Source organism: Callorhinus ursinus, unplaced genomic scaffold (genome assembly GCF_003265705.2).
Source record: "Callorhinus ursinus isolate GAN/ISIS: 27379988/994484 unplaced genomic scaffold, GSC_fseal_2.0 scaffold15, whole genome shotgun sequence".
Classification (NCBI taxonomy): domain Eukaryota; kingdom Metazoa; phylum Chordata; class Mammalia; order Carnivora; family Otariidae; genus Callorhinus; species Callorhinus ursinus.
In genome coordinates, this window is record NW_027397077.1 from 32,436,261 (window position 1) to 32,455,622 (window position 19,362).

At 37.0% G+C, this 19,362-nt stretch overlaps 1 protein-coding gene across 2 annotated transcripts in view; it reads left to right on the forward strand.

Moving 5' to 3' along the window:
- CNTN4 (contactin 4) overlaps positions 1-19,362 on the forward strand; it is a 952,644-nt gene that overhangs the window by 465,980 nt on the left and 467,302 nt on the right. For both annotated transcript variants that reach the window (XM_025885702.2, XM_073901561.1), the window contains exon 4: positions 13,431-13,572. In XM_025885702.2, coding sequence (XP_025741487.1) covers positions 13,518-13,572 — 55 coding nt within the window. In that variant the 5' untranslated portion in view covers positions 13,431-13,517. The remainder of the gene's footprint in view (positions 1-13,430; positions 13,573-19,362) is intronic.

A 19,362-nucleotide genomic window follows, 5' to 3' on the forward strand; every position in this document is an offset into this window, starting at 1 on the left:
TCGTGATTTTAGCACTCTACCATTTTCATGCCTGAGGTACAGATTTCAGTGCAAAAGACAAGAGAGTGCAGGTGATTGCTTGGTAAATAGTTCTGTTTAATATGCAGGGACTTCTGGTAAACTATTCTATACCAAATAAGAATTCAGAAGAGTTTGTCAAATGATATAGTAACATCCTATAATCTGCATGCGGTCCCAGAATAAAGGACAGTGACACTGAGGCGTGCTTCGCAGGAAATTAATCTGTTCTTCAAGAAAATGAGTCCATGGGAAAATAAACAGGAAAATGCACTAGAATTCAAGCTCTATGATGATAAGATTTTGTCGACTTTATTGTGATATCTAGTGCCTAGCACTGTGCCAGACATACTACGGTTATTCAAATATTTCTTTTTAGATAAATGTGCTAATATAGTATTTATTTCTGTAAAGGATAGCACAAGATCTGGAATGCACAATTTACCATTGCATGAAATGGAAAACTATGAATATAGATGCTATATCATCACTACACCAAAGAGGAGGGTAGTTTCATGTCCCCAGACTCTACTTATTATAGAGAGATTTCTAAGTTTCCCCTAGATAAGACAAAGCCCTCATTAAGATTGTTATTATGGTGATAAAAATTTTACATGCGTTAGCTCATATATTTCTCCATGAACTTCTTTTTTTTTTAAGATTTTGTTTATTTACTTGAGAGAGAGAGAGAGAGTGCACAAGTGGGAGTAGGGGATGGGGGAGAGGGAGAAGCAAGATCCTCACTGAACAGGGAGCCCAATTCCGGCCTGGATTCCAGGACCCAGAAGTCATGACCTGAGCGGAAGGCAGGGGTTTAACTGACTGAGCCACCTAGGCACTCCTCTGTGAACTTCTAAAGTAGGTGGCAATGTTTCCATTATATAGATGAAAAACTGAAGGATCAGAAATAACTTTTACATGGCGCCTGGGTGGCTCTGTGGGTTAAGCGTCTCCTTCAGCTCAGGTCGTGATCTGAGGGTCTTGGGATCAAGTCTCACACTGGGCTCCCCACTCCGCAGGGAGCCTGCTTCTCCCTTTGCCTCTGCCTCTCTCTGTCTCTCATGAATAAATAAATAATATCTTTAAAACAAAAAAATAACTTTTACAAAACAATTCAGATATTGGGTATAAAAAACTGATGTTTGAACTTAGGTCTGTTTCCAAAAACCATATATACTCTTGTCTTATACTAGTACACTTTCTTGTTTGTCTACTATTCTAACACCCTTAAAGTACTGTGTTACTTACTTCCCCGTAGAATAAAATAAACTTCATGAGGGCAAACTGTGTCTGTCTTATTCATTGCTGTATTATATGGTATGTCATTTACTTGAAGTGTAATTAATAATTTGTGAATAATGGAGAGAGTGTGAAAGATTTTATTCCCTTTATTTTTATAGCCTATCATTATTTGTACATTTATGTTTGCAATCTTATTTCTGCTTCTGATTAAGTAGGTACAGACTCACTTTTAAGCTATCGGATATCTGATTTGGCTGTCCAAGTAATCAGCAAGCTGTGCATAATGATGAATATACTAGTAAGCTTTACTTTCCACTAAGTACATCCAAGTAAAAGCTCTGAAAGTCATACGGTTCTTGCCACTTTAAATCTGACACCTAATATATTAGGTATTAGAGTGTTTTGTGCTTACCTTTAACTCTTCTTTAGTTTAGGTGATTAAAAAATGCCTGTTGCTGTCTGTATATGCAGCATGCTTCATTAACAGTGATTTATTTGAGAGTTTAGCCGAATTGGCACTCTGCAGCACACCAGTGGGCAGAAGGAAAACAAACGTGAGATGGTTGCTAAGAAACCCATCCTGCTTGGATTGTAGGAACCTTTAAAAAGTTTGCAAAGTTGACTTCCCAATACCCAGAAAGCAAGACTGAGACTGGAGTCTCTGGGAAGATTCATTTCCCCCAGACCACTTCCATACCTTCTCCTCTAATGCTCAGGAAGGAATCTAGTGTAATATGGGTTTTCCCCATCAGTACAGTGTGCTTTCCTGCATCCATTGTATCTTGAACCCAGATGTTTCATTGCTTGCTCATCTTCTTTTCCCAACAAGGTTACCTACTCAAAAGCCATGCTCACCTTTTTCCATCAGAATCCACTTATAAATATTTTCTCTTATATTCTTTTCAACAATCTTGTATCATCCCTGTCACTTTACCAAAGAGAAAAGTGAGGCCAAAGGAGGTTAAATGACTTGCCCAAGGTCAACAGCTAAATGGTAGAACTGGGATTTGAACCTGGCTTTCATAATTCTAAAGCCAGTGTTTGCAACTACCATAGGGAAGGCAAAGAAATTTTTAATTTTACTTGCAAGCTATATTGATTTTGTTGTGTCTACTTGAAATGTTATGTTGAAAAGATTCTGGGACTGCCCTTGGGCTAAGCAAGAAAGAGTGCCATACTCAATTAGCTTTGCTTTCCATAGGAATGGGAAAGAGGAGTGGAGGTGCCGTGTATTTTCCTATCTTCAGCTATGATTTACTTTTTGTTTTTATTGTAATGAGAGTGTACTAATATGGGAATGACATTCTTTTTTTAATTTTTTTTAAGATTGTATTTATTTATTTGACAGAGGGTGACACAGTGAGAGAAGGAACACAAGTAGGGGGAGTGGGAGAGGGAGAAGCAGGCTTTCCGCAGAGCAGGGAGCCCCATGAGGGGCTCGATCCCAGGACCCTGGGATCATGACCTGAGCCGAAGGCAGATGCTTAACCGACTAAGCCACCCAGGTGCCCCTGGGAATGACATTCTAAAGGAAGGATGAAGTATCTGAGAAGCAGTCTAAATAAGGGGAAACACCACTGTAATTTTTTACATGCTACAATTACCTGTTCTTTTAATAAGTCTGCATTGTAACTATTTGGGAGAATTTCCACATAGCACTTAAATATCTACACTCTGAAGTCGAACTTTCAGAGTTCATTTCAAGGGTGATGTAAATATTCTACATCCTGGTAGAATGGTAGTGGCGGTTGTATGACTGCATTAGTTTTTGAAATCTCATCAAACTTTACACTGAAAATACTGTACATGAGTGTATGCAAAATATACTTTGATAAACTTGGGGGGTGGCATTTAGAGTTCATGCCCGGTCCCTATTACTTAACAGCTGTAACAAAGGACAATTTATTTAACCCTTAAAATGAAAATAGTATTGTCCACCTCGAAGGGTTCCTTTTTTTAAGAAAATTTTAATTATGTATTGATTTATTTATGTGTATTTATTTATTTATTTATGAGAGAGAAAAACATGTGTGCCATGCGCACAAGCGGGGTAGGGCAGGGGGCAAGAGGTAGAGGGAGAGAGAGATCTTAAGCAGGCTCCATGCCCAGTGCAGAGCCCAACTCGGGGTTTGATCTCACAATCCTGAGATCGTGACCTGAGCCGAAATCAAGATTTGGCCACTCAAGTGACTGAGCCACCTAGGTGCCCCTAAAAGGGTTCTTTTAAAGATGATATGAGTTAATGTTTATAAGAGACTACTACATAGTAAGTACTCTGTAGATGATGTATTGTTTATCATTTCCTCAGTTATTTTGTATTATATTCTACCATTACATTGCCACCAACATTAATAGCTTAATCACATATGCTTTTTTTTTTTTTAAGAGAGAGAAAGAGTGTGTGTATGTGTGAGCACACATGCGCAGAAGGGTTGGCAGAAGGGCAGAGGCAGAGGGAGAGAGAGAGAGAATCTTAAACAGGCTCCACACTCAACTTGGAGCCCGAGGTGGGGCTTAATCTTATGACGAGATCATGACCTGAGCTGAAATCAAGAGTCCAGTGCTTAACAGACTGAGCCATTCAGGCGCCCCTAATCACATATACTTTTGTTAAGCAACATACATGTTGCTTTAACTACACATGTTGTAGTTAACAAGCAACATGTTGCATTAACTACACATGTTGTACTAAAAACTCAAAAACATAAAAACTGTGTATATATATATATGGATAATTACATAATATACATTATATATATAATTACAGTTTCAAATACATGGCTTTCATAATAGAAGATAGGCATTATTTCCATTTGTTTTTCAACTGAATTTTAAGAGTGTTCAGTATCTGAATGTTGTAAATAAAAACTTATTAAAATTGATGGACTATCAGATATGTTTAAACATATCAAAAGTATTAGATATGGTAAAATGTTTAAGATGAATTTGTGATAGACACTTGCAAACCTAAGCAAACAAAGAGGAAACTATTAACTCTAAAAAAAATCCCAACTAATACAAAAAGGAAATAAAAGCAGTATACTCTGGGACTTAGTGGAAAAATTATCAACCGAATTAAGTGATATGACTAAATTCAGATAACAGTGGAACCAGGTATGTGTGCATGTGTTTATGCATGTGTGTCTATCATCGGGACTGCTTGTGTAAGGGAGCTGAATTCTCATCATCATAAACTAATAGTACATTAAACCCCCAAATCAAGAAATACTAGTTTAAGCATTTATATTTAATCAAAATTAAGATACATACCAGAAAAATAACTTGTTTTCCCTGGGAAAGTAGTTCCCTCCAGGGAGTAAGAATAAGTATTTAAGCTATGTTTATGTATTACTTTAATAAAAGTAAAGATTAAATAAAACTTGAACAGTAGCACAATAAGTGATTATTTAGTGGAGGCAGTGAACAGTGAACATACATTTGTGGCATGGGATTAAATTTCCAGTAATAGCATCATACATAGAATTTAATTTTTGTTTGTTTTTGGTATAAGCGTAACTTTATTATTTTTTTTTTCAGTATTATGTTAGTTTCAGGTGCATAATAATAGTGATTCAGCACTTCCATACATCGCCTGGTGTTCATCACAAGTGCCCTCCCTAATCCCTATCACCTATTTAACCCAAACCCCCATCTCCTTCCCTCTGGTAACCATCAGTTTGTTCTTTATAATTAAGAGTCTGTTTCTTGATTTGTCTCTCTCTCTTTCTCTCTCTTTTTTCCTTTTGCCCATTTGTTTTGTTTCTTAAATTCCACGTATGGGTGAAATCATATGGTATTAGTCTTTCTCTGACTGATTTATTTTACTTAACATTATACTCTCTTGCTCCATCCATGTTGCTGCAAATGGCGAGATTTCAGTTTTTATGGCTGAATAATATTCCAGTGTGTGTGTGTGTGTGTGTGTGTGTGTGTGTGTACCACATCTTTATCTGTTTATCTGTTATGAACTTCAAGTTATATTACAAACCTGTAGTGGTCAATACAGTATCGTAGTGGCACAAACATGGACACATAGATCTATAGAATAGAAAACCCAGAAATAAGCAGATAAATAAACTATTGATGGATACTTGGGCTGCTTCCATATCTTGGCTATTATAAAAAAATGCTGCAATAAACATAGGCCTATTTTTAACTATTGAGGAACCTCTATACTGTTTTCTACAGTTGCTGTACCCCTTTGCATTCCCACCAACACTGCACATGTGTACCTATTTCTCCAAATTCTTGCCAATACTTGTTGTTTCTTATGTTGTTGATTTTAGCCATTCTGACAGGTGTGAGGTGATATCTCACTGTAGTTTTAATGTGCACTTCCCTGACGGAGAGTGATGTTGAGCATCTTCTCTTGTGTCTGTTGGCCATCTGGATGTCTTCTTTGGAGAAATCTCTGTTCAGGTCTTCTGCCCATTGTTTTCTGGGTGTTTATTTGTACAAGTTGTTTTACGAATTTTGGATGCTAACCCTTTATCAGATAAGCCATTTGGAAATATCTTCTCCCATTCTGTAGGTTGCCTTTTACTTTTGTTGATTGTTTCCTTTGCTGTGCAGAAGCTTTTTATTTCGATGTAGTCCCAATAGTTTGTTTTTTTTTTCACTTTTGTTTCCCCTCCCTCAGGAGACATATCTAGAAAAAAGTTGCTATGGCTGATGTCAAAGAGGTTATTGACTGTGCTCTTTTCTAAAATTTTTATGGTTTCTGGTCTCACATTTAGGTTTTTAATCCATTTTGAATTTATTTTTTTGTATGGCATAAGAGTATCCAGTTTCATTCTTTTGCATGTCCAGTTTTCCCAACACCATTTGTTGAAGAGACTGTCCTTATCCCATTGGTTATTCTTTCCTGCTTTGTTGAAGATTAATTGACCATATAGTGGTGGGTTTATTTCTAGGTTTTCTATTCTGTTCTCTTCATCTATGTGTCTATTTTTGTGCCAGTACCATACTGTATTGATTATTACAGCTTTGTAATATAACTTTACGTCCAGAATTGTGATGGCTCAAGCTTTTCTTTTCTTTTTCAAGATTGCCTTGGCTATTTTGGTCTTTTGTGGTTCCATACAAATTTTAGAATTGTTTGTTCTAGCTCTGTTAGTAGTTTGATAAGGATTGCATTAAACGTGTAGACTGCTTTGGATGGTATAGACATTTTAACAGTATTTGTTCTTTAAATCCATAAGCGTAGAATATATTTCCATTTCTTTGTATTGTCTTCAGTTTCTTCCATCAACATTTTGTAGTTTTCAGAGTGCAGGTCTTTTACCTATTTGGATAGGTTTATTCCTTAGTATCTTAATATTTTTGAGCAGCATACATAGAATTTAAAAGCAGTACATCTCATACAACTTTGCTGGATGAGAACATGGTGTAATCTGAGAAATAGATGTCTCAAATAGCTTTGGTGATGACAAAGCCATGGTGACTACCATTCATTTGACTAATTATCTTCCAAATACACAACTGTTCTCTGATATGATGATGCACGTCAAGCCTTCATGCATCCTTAGAAGCAGTCTAGTTCACTCTCCTCTTTTACTGGTGGAGAAACTTGGCCAGCAATTAAATAACAATACTGAGCCAGTAACCCAGTTATGCAGAATCTCAATCCAGGGGTCTTTAGAAATACCGCAGTTTAATTATTGGGATTACTTCAGTTTTTTGAAAAATGTCTCCCCAGTAGCAAAGTGTAAAGGTCCAACATCAAAGCAGATTAAGGTTTTATAAGGAGAACATATACTGAGAAAGTGATAGTGGGTATATATTCTAAGAAGCTAATTAAAAATTTTTGAAAATTAGTGTATAGAACTTTCTTGGCTCTCAGAATGTATAAATATATCCTTCAGTGACTGAAATAATGAGATATTGGCTTGCTTGGTTTTTAATCCCTCAGGATATCTGCCTAATGTAATTATTGTATTTCTGGTTAGAATTGCCACAAGTGGGAGACACTGTTTTGTCCAGAAAAGCCTTTAAAAAATGGGTAAAATTGTTCACTTTAACCCACCCTCTGTAATTCTTCAATGTCTTCTCTAATGAGGTCTTATGATGGAAATAGAGTCCAAATCAGCTATTGGGTAGGCCAGTACAGTTTAAATAAGGGATTCCATCTTATGCATATCTACCTCTTGGTAAATAGGTGGCATTTTCCAAATGTATTATCCAGGTTTTTTTATAACTTTTCTTCTTTTTTTAAAAGATTTTATTTATTTATTTGACAGAGAGCACAAGCAGAGGGAGTGGGAGAGAGAGAAGCAGGCTCCCTGCTCAGCAGGGAGCCTGATGCGATTGTTGCCGGGGGCGCGGGGGGGGGGGGGGGCTCTATGCAGGGCTCCATCCCAGGACCCTGGGATCATGACCTGAGCTGAAGGCAGAGTTTTAACAAACTGAGCCACCCAGGTGCCCCTCTTTTATTCTTTACACTGTTCTCCTTGTTCTTTGAAATGCTTGGGACAAGCAATCCAGTGAGAGAAACCAAGCAAAACACATTTTCTCACCATTCCTAAAGAAGACTTTTTGCAGTCTCCACAGAAACAGGGAAGACATCAGGGAAATAGAAATAGAAATGTGTCTCTTCTAGTACATAGAGTAAAAAGTTAGTACAGGAGAAAATCTAGTAAGCTAATTTGATTGACTGATATGGTAAGAATTTTCACTCTTCAGAAAGACCCTGTTAGGCCAGCTACCATAACCATAGGAAGTATACATTATATATACTACTATATATATTTGACATGTAAACTAACTTGTGTAGTCTGTGATCTTTTCTACCTGCTGAGTTGCTGTGCCCCTGTGGCCAGAGACCTTGACCTTGACTCTTTTCATTCTTCATATTACCTTCTGTATAATGGGCACTCAGTAAATATCTGTTGACTGGTTGAAATTTAAGATTTGACTTTATACCATTTTCCCTTGAAATGATTGGCAGATTGCTTTCTAAGGAAGCCACATTTCTCTCTTGCTTTCAGTTTTGTTCGCAGCTTCCCCACCATTGTGATTGACTGCACACCTCATTAGCTAATTGAAGACTTAAAAAATGCTCAACTATACAACTGGGAAATGTGGATGATCCTTTTTAAAATTCCTGCCTTAAGAATGGCTGCACTCCAAGGGCGCCTGGGTGGCTCAATTGTTAAGCGTCTGCCTTGGGCTCGGGTCATGATCCTGGGGTCCTGGGATCAAGCCCCACATCGGGCTCCCTGCTCAGTGGGAAGCCTGCTCCTCCCTCTCCCACTCCCCCTGCTTGTGTTCCCTCTCTCACTGTGTCTCTCTGTGTCAAATAAATAAATAAAATCTTAAAAAAAAGAATGGCTGCACTCTAAATAATAATAGTAAGAAAACAAATGGTCATGTGGCTCTTACACTTGGAGGGAAAGGAACTTACTCACATTTATACTGTCACAAGATTTGTGAATTAAAACTAGCGATAGGTAGCTTTCTGACTAGAACTCAGCTCAGAAACTTTGCATTATAAATATAATGCAGATTCTGCACTATTACTTGCTGGCATCTGGCTTCATTTCTGCAGAAGGACAACGTGAAAAGCAGAGTTAGAAAATAATCGCCATCAGAACTTTATGTCATGCTTTAAAAGACACATAGGTTTATTTACATTTCTGTCACTGTGGTAGAAAAGAGCACAGGACTTCAAGTATGAAGACATAGATTTTGAGTACAGGCTCTATTGATTTATAGACATTTGACCTTGAACAACTTCCACAGCCTCTCACAATCTAATTGCCAAGGCTATAATTTTATAGAGGGTAGTGATGCCTGACCTTCAGGGTCCTTATGAAGGTTAAATAAGAAAGGAATGTAAAAGCACAAAAGATGTTAGTTACATTTGTTGTTTCATTTACAAACCAACTATTGACTGCCTAGTCTGTGCCATGCACTGTCCATGTGCCTCTTAATATCAGTGAATAAATCAATGATTACTTACCTTCATAAGGTTTAAATTCCATTTGGGGAGAAGATTTTAATCTCCATCTAAACAGTAATAATGACTAATATTCACTCTCAAAAAACTGTCAATTGACCTTTACAGCACACTTGTGAGGAAGATAGGGCTCATGCCATGATCCCCAATCTATAGACAAATATGTTTACAAGACTAAATGGTTTTCCCAAGTCTGATAACTTTGGCAAAACCAGGAAGAAAGAACTCACTATGCTTGATTCCAAATCCAGTGTTTTTCCAAGCTGCCTTGAGGCCTTGAAAATTTTGCTGTATGTTGGAAGTATACTTCATAATTAGAAATGTAGTTAAGTTGTTGACCAGAGGAGAAAAGCAAGAAAGGAAAACAGATAACCTGTACTTCTGGTATTGCATTTAAAGTAGATCCCCATATATGTAAATCAGTTTTTTTTTTTTAGGTCCTTTTCCTGTTCCAAGTCCTTCCCCTTGTCATCTTAGCCTTCAGATTCAAGTCCAAATTCTTTAATATACATTCAAGGCAGTTTGGATATCGGGCCCCTTGACTTAAGCTGTGCTGTGCTATTTTTAACAAGGATGGCAACTAAGTATCAAGGACCTGTCCTCAGTGCATTCCATAAATTCTCACTAATTCTTTCACTAAGCCTGGGAGACAGGTATTATTGCCATTATTTTACAAATGAGCCATGGTAGCTAAGGAATTGGAGGTCCAGGATTAGAGCACAAGTCTGACTCTTCAGACTTTGCTGTTTTCGTTATCTTGTGTTGCTGTAACTTGAACCCTCTAAGTTCTCAGCTTCATGTCTGTGTTTTCCTTATCCCCTTGGCTTAGAATTTCCTTCCTCCCTCTTATTTATTCTTTAAACTCAGATCAACTGTTCAGGGCCATTGGAGAGCTTTCTTGAAGCCCCTGCCTCACTGCCCCACCACCAATTCATTTAGATGATGTTCTTTTACATCCTCAACACCTTGTACTTAATAGACTTTTTTACACTCCTTGAACTGAATTATAACGACTGCTTTAGTCCCCTTGCTTGTCAAGCCAACAGTGAGCTCCTTGAGGACAAAGCCCTTAACCCTATTACCTCTGCACACCCAGCACCTTGTACTGTTTGTTCCTGTTGCACAATAAGCAAATCTACTTATTCGTTCAGCTGAATTAGAGCTATTTGGATACCAGCAGCATTTTAATTAGCAGAGTTCTAAATCAAATAATGATACGATCAGATCCTGCATGTAGGTTCTTAGAAATCAGGACTCTTAAGGGGGAATTGAATCCTCCTTTTTCTTTTTTTTTTTTTTAAGATTTTATTTATTTATTTATTTGTCAGAGAGAGAGAGCACAAGCAGGGGGAGTGCAGGCAGAGGGAGAAGCAGACTCCCTGCTGAGTAAGGAGCCTGATGCAGGACTTGTTCCCAGAACTCTGGGATCATGACCTGAGCTGAAGGCAGAAGCTTAACTGACTCAGCCACCCAGGCGTCCCATGAGTCCTGCTTTTTCTTAAGTACTTTATAGGGAGGTCTTTAGTATTACTATTAATATCAGAATATCAAAATTGTTCGAAGGGTTGGAGGCTAGAAGAGTTTTGCTCTGTTTAGCATTGTGTAAAAATATTCTGAGAGTTCTCAGTTAATCTTCTTCTGGCTCAGCCAGAGAAAGCAACCAAGCTCTCTTTCTTTGTGTGACCTCCTCTCTAGGATTTACGAGTCTAATTCTTGGACAAGGTCTCAAAGTTAGTGCTGAGTACACTCTCTTTTACTATAGCCACCTTAGGATAAACCAGGGAGAGCTCTGAGCTGCAGGGGAGATCTATTACCAACATAACTCTTGGCTCATCCTGCAGCTTTCTTTCTGGCTTTAGTAGAAAAACTGAAATTATGAAACTTTGTATCTTGCACCACAGTCCCACATGAGATTCATGAATCTTCAGCTCCATATAGAAAACCTGGTTCTCTGACTACAACTGCCCACTAGACAAATTACTGTCAATGACCCCATTATTTCTGATTAGTAAAGGTGAACCTTACCTTACCTGAATGTAAATAAATGCCAGTAAGGTTCTTGAAATCCTTCATACTTAAAAATCTACAGCTCTTAACACACACTGCAAATAGCATCATATCATGAATTAAATCTTTATCATGAAATTGGATACATTTCCTAAGCTAATTTTAATTGCTTCAAGAAACTGCTTAACATTGTAGATCAATCCCCAGGTCTGAGATGACATTTCCCTCACAAAATTAATTATTAATACCCTGATCATTTGCTTAAGACATTAATAGTTTTCATTGATCAGCACATCCTGTTTATCTAAAATGGCCTAATCACCATGCATGTCAGAAAAGTATCTGAACATATCCAATTAGAGATGCTGCCTACTTTCAGCCACATCAGCAGATCAGAAGTTAAGAGTCCCTTTTGTCTTCACAACATATTAGTCTAGCTTTATCAGAAACTGAGCTATTTAATAGCACAAAAGAAAGATGAGTTCTCTAATGATGGTTCTTCACTTTCTGTTAGCTTCCTGGTAAGCGTAAAGGCTTCTCAGTGACCACACAGTATAAATTAATGCTAAGAGCCCTTGATTAATGAGCTTGTGCTATTCCATGTTTTCATGTGAGCCTGTGTTCCGTCACAGTGTTTTCCTTATAAGTGGGAGTGCGATGAGAAGCCCCAGGTTATTATCAGGATAAAAATATTGGATGTACAGTAATAATATCTAGCATATGTATGGCACTGTATAGTTTTAAAAGAGGTTTCATTTACTTAACAAGAAGGTATCCTTGAAACAATCTTAAGGAGGGAGGATCGGGTAAATACCCAGTACCATGCAACTAGTTATAGCCAGAATTGTAAAGAGAATTTGAGTCTCCCAGTTTCCTAGCTTTAAGTCTCCCAGTTTCCTAGCTTTCTCCTTTGACTAAGTGATAAATAGGTAGCATCCTGCTCATCTTTCAAATGAAGTGGGAACCCTTCTCCTTTATGACATCTCCCAGGCCAGAAAGTCTCTTCCTTCCTTCGCAATGGCATATTGTATTGCAGTTTTATGAAGTGTGGGTAACTGCCCCCACTGGAGTAGGAGATCCTTGAGGCTAGACCTGGTTGTCTGCATTTTGGCAGATCCAGTGCCTCAATTAGTGTCTGGAAAGCAAAAGGTGCCCCATCTATGCATGAATACATGTCTTGCTGGCAGTATGGAGGGAGAAGGAGTGGGTAGATGAGAGCAAATGCAGTCCTAGTTCTGTTTTACTAAGGTCATGTTGCAGACCTTTGGCACCTGATGTTAATTTGACATTGTTTGGTTCACACATTGTTTAAGAAAATATTTTGAACTGATTTCCAATATTTAAAACTTGGGAGGTTTTCAAAATACAATAATATTTAAATTTCTTTGAAAAGTTGTAGGTTGTCTTGCAACCCTGGGTCTGTGCCCCCTATATTAACCATCAGGTTGAGCTAAGGAGCACCCACCTGCTTCAGACAGGACATTGATTGCATTCTCCAAAGTGACCATTTTGTCTGACTACTTCACTCATTCACTTGCTTTGTAGCCTTTGGAATACAGACCCTTTCTTTACTACAAAGTTCTGCTATTTTAAAGATTTCTGGATAATGGAAGAATTACTGTTTTTAATCATGTTCTATATTTGTCCAAAAGAACCTAGTAGTCAGCTACTCATAGATAGTAGGATTTCTCCCAGTAGGCACTGGAGCTGCACATTTTACTGGATTCTAGAGATGAAACACAGAGTAAGGAAAAAAATGTTTAAATTGATAGAGTAGTTATAATTTTCCCACATGTAACTCCATTCTAAAACTTGGGATTTTTTTCCATGTTGACATTTTTAGTGTATTATTAATTGGAAAATAAATAAGAATAGGGACTGGAGACTAAGGAATTGGGTAGGACCTTATTAAAAAAAAATAGTCCATTCCCCTGCTCTTGGGTTGGTTTATATCTAATCAGAGCTGCTCTTGCTTTCACTCGGTGGCCACAGGGACACACCAGTTCCATTCCCTGCCCAAGTATTATTTGGAAGGAAAGGAAAGGCAGCTTGTTTGCTTTATATTCATAATTTGACATACTTTTCTCTTCTTTAATAGTACTTTTCCACAAGTGAGTTTTATTTGTATTCAGGTAAAAACAAATTTGCAGAGGCCACAAGGAGAAGTATCTGCAAATCTCATTGTAATGTCTCTTCTTTCCCACAGATTAAAGGTTGAACAAAACTTAAAAGAAGCAGCAATTCTATTCACTTGTTCTTGGACTTGAAACTCCTTTGACCTCGGAAACTGAAGATGAGGTTGCCATGGGAACTGCTGGTACTGCAATCATTCATGTTGTGCCTTGCAGGTAGTTTGTCATTTAAAAACTTTTTGATTTAAAAATGCCACTGTATTTCACACTAATTCAAAAGTGGGCCTTCACTTTAGATGGCAATGATAAAATCATAAGAGTACACGTTACTGCGACTAGCATTTGCTGACACTGTTGAATATACTTTCCTGATGGTCTTTTAGTGGCTCTTTCAATGGTGCTGTATCCAAAGCTAGACATTGATGTTTCACCTGCCTATTCAGTCCTTTTAGAGTTCTTTGAGCCATTATTTAGTTTGAAAGTTGTTATTTTTGCTCATCCCACTGCTCAATTGCACAAAGATATTGGGCAATAATACCAATAATATAGTCTCGAGTATTGCCTACTTTGATGTCAGTGGATGGAAGTTTATTTGGGTAGCTCTTTCAATATCTTTGTTAATATTGCTCCAACTTTTGATAGTAAGTCTCGTTCTTTTTCATTTTGATACACCTATAGTTAGCAGAAGACAGTAACGAAAAAGACAGTTTTTTTTTTACCATATACCAATGGTCAACTAGTAGACAAGGGCTTTGAAAAGTTCAGACACGCTCTTTATTACCTTCTCAGTTTTCTGGAAGATATGAGCCTACCAGTTGACGTACATAATGCAAATGTTAATGCAACTTAAGCCCAACATGTGCTGAGAGTTGGGTTTCAGGTTGGGATGGTGGGCATCTTTCCAGGCCTTTTTGAAGTAAGTCTAGCTGACCTGCTTTGTTATTCAGAGTATTGAGTCCAAGAGGGACACCTGGAATATATTTGCATTTTTATAAAATAAAATAAAAATGGCTTTCAGGTCACCATTACTTTGATCCATGACTTCATTCAAATAATGTTACTGAGTACCTTGCAAAGAGTCAGGTTTGTACTAGTATCTGGGAATATAATCCTGAGCAGGACAGACACAATTACTGCTCCCTTAAAGTTCTATTAGCTGAGTTCTATAGCTATATAGATTGAAAGCTTGATAGAACAGATTTTTAATTGTTATACAATTAAAGGTAGCAGTGATAATCCTAACATATACAGGTCACTTATTCCATGCCAGGCACTATGTTAAGCTCTTGTACTTTAGCTCATTTAATTACATCATAACCACTAAGAAGTCGGTATTAACTATTTATTTTTATTCGCAACACTATTATTGTTAATATCATTACTGAAGCAGCAAGAAGGTAAGAAACTTACCCACGGTCACCAAGCCAGTAAGTGATGAAACTGTTAAGTTTCAGACTCAAGCAGACTAACTTCAGAACCCATAGTTTTGATCATTATAATATAGCCCTTTAGCTATACTGTTGATTGGTCCAGTTCATGCTTACAAATTTATTCTTGAAATTTTGGTTTTCCTTCTTACTATGTTTTTCTAAATGCAACCCTTCATTCACTCATAAGCCTTATAATGCCCTACCTTTAAATTCTGAACCTCTTGCCTTCATGAACATCCTCACCATTCCCTGATTATGGACATTTTGGCTTCTAAACACCTGTTTAGCTTTATCCCTTTTCTCCTTCATCTGGTCAGAGCCTAATTCTTGTCATTACCCACCCTGCCCCCAGCAGTGTACATCAGGCTTTGTGCCTCATTTGCTTTTCTCCAGTCTTTACATGTACCTTGACCCTCCTAAAAAGGCCTCAACTGAGTCAGTCTGGTTCTAACTTCTCATACTCTGGGATGAACATATTCTTTAAAGCTTGAAGCAGTGAATTGATTTCTCAGTATTTGACTACAGCAATGTGCTTCTTTATTTAACCCAGTGTGCTAAATGTTAAGAAATTAAAGAGTTGAAAATCAAGGAAGACATTAATCTTCTCAGTTGTGTCTTGAAAAACTTGGAATTCTCACTGAAGATTAGTACCTGTATCTTTTTATTCAGTTTGCTTTTGGTAGGAAATCAGTCAGTATATTGATTGCTTTGGTGAGCCTTTTTTATGAAGTGTTTCACATGGCATTAATATTCCCTTACCATATGCCTCCTTCAGTGTAGGTAAAGTCGAGCTTTAATTAATGTTTTTGTTTTCTTGCTATTTGTCTTGATTTCATTAATTTATATAGCACTCAGCGCTCTGAATTTTGAACAGATTTCTTTAACTGCTTTAGCTTCTCATTTCTTTTCCTTTCCTATACTTTCTTAGTCATAGATTTCATGGTAAGTTTTTGGCAAGGAAAATATTTGTGTCTCTTATGTTTACTGTCATTAGTGGATCTCAAATGGGCCTTTTCCTAAATAAGATAGAAGATCCAAATGTATAAGCAGACTCCTCCTACAAGATATAGATCTTGAAAGGTCTGCTAATTATTTAAGGGTATTGATTAGTAATTTATGGTACAATGGAAATATTCTTCTCTTTTGCCAAATACTAGACTTAATCTCTGACAATAATTAAAAAAAAAAAAAGGAGTAGTCTGAAAATCCACTCTCTACAAAATTGGTTTTATTGTCCTGCCTCTTAGTGAATTTAAACCAGGGATCATAAAACTCCGCTACCTGAACGAACAAGGAAGCTAACAAATGAGTGAAACATTCTTCAAGGAATAGTGACTCCTACATACAATATAGGATGCTGGTGATTGTGGAAAACTGGAGAAAACACGTCCCACTAAATTAGCAACGAGTGCCCAGCTCTAGTCCTTTGTGCTAGGTCTTCCAGTTCTTCAACATTTTTATACATAAACCTCCTAATTTTTTTTAACATTACCAACCAATTCAAATTAATTTTAAAAATGAAAATAAAAAGGCTGCACAAAACAGACCAAAATGGTCTTCAGACTAGAGATGCAGTTCCTGGTCTGCCGGTTTACAAAGTTTATTTCAAGTGCTTGGTTTTTCTTTGTTATTATACACATTGCCAAGTACACTAAATGTTGGGGGTGTCTGTACTAAGCCTTCCTTTTGCCAAGAATTTTCTTCCATTAAATGTCCCTGTCACTTACCCTCTAACCTTATTTGGATCAGTGCTTAAATGCCACTTAATTGGCTTTTCTTGACAATAATAAACAAATTAATATTAGTGAAAATAGCATTATTTTCTTTCACCAACATTCTATACCCCTCTTATTTTATTTTTCTCTAGGTTTCTTATCAAATATGAATAACTATATATTTTATTTGTCTTTATACTAAATGTTTTTACCCACTAGATAGAAGCTTTATTCAGGCAGTTGTTTTTTAGATCACTGCTGTATCCCCAGCATCTTCAAAATGCCTAGTGAACAATGTCATACAATAATTAAATAAATATATTTCAAATGAATGAATGCTGCATACTGGCCAGATATGAGAGAGAGAGAGAGAGAGAGAACAGTCTTCAATATTAAGGTGGATTATGAACCCAAGGCCAACTGTAGTCACCTTTGTGTTAAGGGAGGGAACTAGCCACCTCTGAAGCTAATCCATACAAATTTTTATTTTATACACACACACACACACACACATACATGTATATAGGTAAATAGGTATATATTTAAACATATATATGTAAATAGGTATATATTTATATTTAAACATATAAAATAGGTATATATATTTAAACCTAATATATGTATATACGAAAATATATACATATATGTATATATAATGTATATGTATAAAGTATAATGAAAATATATACATACATTAGGTTTAAATAGATAAAGTATGAGAATTGGTTTATGTGCCTTAAACTCTATATGAGAGGTTCTTGGTATAACACCACTTTGCCCCATTCTTACTTCAGCTACTGCTGGGTGCATTGTGCCCCTGTGTGTTTTTCTGCCTCCAGTCTTTGTCTAAAGTTACAAGCAAGGGGAGCTATGATAAGGTCACTGTCCTCTGCTACATTCCTCAACCAGTGAGGTATGAGGAGCAGTAGTAAATACCACAGCCTCCTGTCATTTAGGAGGACAGTTATTAGGCACATTCTACACAGTTCCTTAGAGATTCCCAGAAAAGACTGAATCCCAGTTGCCCACAGTAGTTTACCCCTGCTTCCATGGATCATCTCCCAAATAAACTAGCTGTTTCCAAATCCTTCCCTCACACTCTGCTTTTGGAGGAATCTAAATCAAAAATATGTACACACCAATTAATAGTAGAGAAGCCATCCAGTATTAGTCATGTCAGTAATTAGGAAGAAGCCAGACAGGAAACATAGTTTTGACTGAGATAATTGAAGTGCTGACTATGATGTATATCCATATAGATATATGTATGCAATTACTTATACGAGTGCATGTACACGTGCCTTTATATAGGTACATGTTGAGTATTATCTAGGTCCTGCAACCAGATAATATTTTACTATTAACCAACTCTTTTATTGTTTTTACTGTTTACTAATTGCATGATTAGCCAGATACTGGGCAAGTCATAATTACCCCTCTGGGATTCACTTTACACCTCTGTACAATGAGGCTATTAAACATATTTTTCCTCAAGTCCTTTTCCAACTCAGAAATTTTGGGCTTTAGCTATACACATGGTTTGATATATATATATATATATATATTCTGAGAATGTTGAGCTAAGCTTAAAATTTTATTCAACTAATGTGAAGTTTTATGTAGATCCTATGCCTTACCATGTGTTGCTGATTCTGTTCACATTGGCAGAATTTGAAAGAAAGAGTAAAATGGCTGGTCCATATGTTCATATGCAGTAAGAGGCGTGAAGACATTTGAATACCCCTCTGTGAATGAGTGAAAAAAGTGTATGTTTGATGTATTCTCAGTTGATCTTGGTTTTTGGGGAGGCTAAATTTATTCCCCTCTCTGTGGTGCAGTTTACCAACTTCAGCAATTATCTCTTTTTGAGAAAGTGCATCCTTTCCAAATGCAAGCATTTTGTTGACTTGTTCACAAAATCCATGCCATTGTTACACCTGCATCTGGGGGTAGACAGACAGTGGAGTAAAGGTCCTGTATAATTCAAGAGAGACATATTCTAGGATCGGTGAGTGTGCACAAAATGTGGAGCAAGGAAGGGCCCTGGGTTGAACAGTTAATCACAGGGATATAGCTTGAATCTATGACAGTAAAAAAAAAATACAAGCCAAAGACCAATACCTGTAATCAGAGTACTTGGAGAGAATATTCAGTGGTCTTCAGAAGGGATTTTTATGCTCAGGAAATCTCTTATCACTAAGACTAAAGTAGACTGTCTATGGTTTTAGCTTATTCCAGGGTAGGAGAACACAAATACACACTATCAACTTCCAGTACTTAGTGATAATAGAATGAGCATAATCTTTCCACTTAATCAGAATACTCCAGCAAAGCTCAGGATCATCCCAAGAACATCTTCCCTTCTCAGGATCATCCCGAGAACATCTTCCCTTCTTCATGAAACTCATATAGCTCCCGCAGGATGGAGAGCACACTGAAGTTAGTTTCAGAGCTTGTCCTTACAGTACAGCCAGTACAGTATTTCAGTTCTCAACATTCTCATATTTTTTTCCAGAAAAAACAGAAGAATGGGCAACATTCAAATAACTCACCCTTCTAGACAGATATTAAGCCTAGTACTGACTGTGCTCTTGCAAAAGTTACAAGTATAAAATTAAGTTCAAAAAAGGTTTGAATAAATATCAGTTTTCATATGGTTATTGCAAAGCATAGTCCTGTAGTGACCTCTTATTTTATGGTTTCTCTTTCTAAGAAACTGGCTTGCAGTGCATTTATGGTCATGCTGACTGAAGCCAACGAATGGGTTTTCTATTTCCTCTGTGCTGTCTTCTAACCATGGCCATGAAATGAAGCCAAAGCAGTAGAAAGATTTAGCAAGAAGAGAGCTAATAACTAGATTA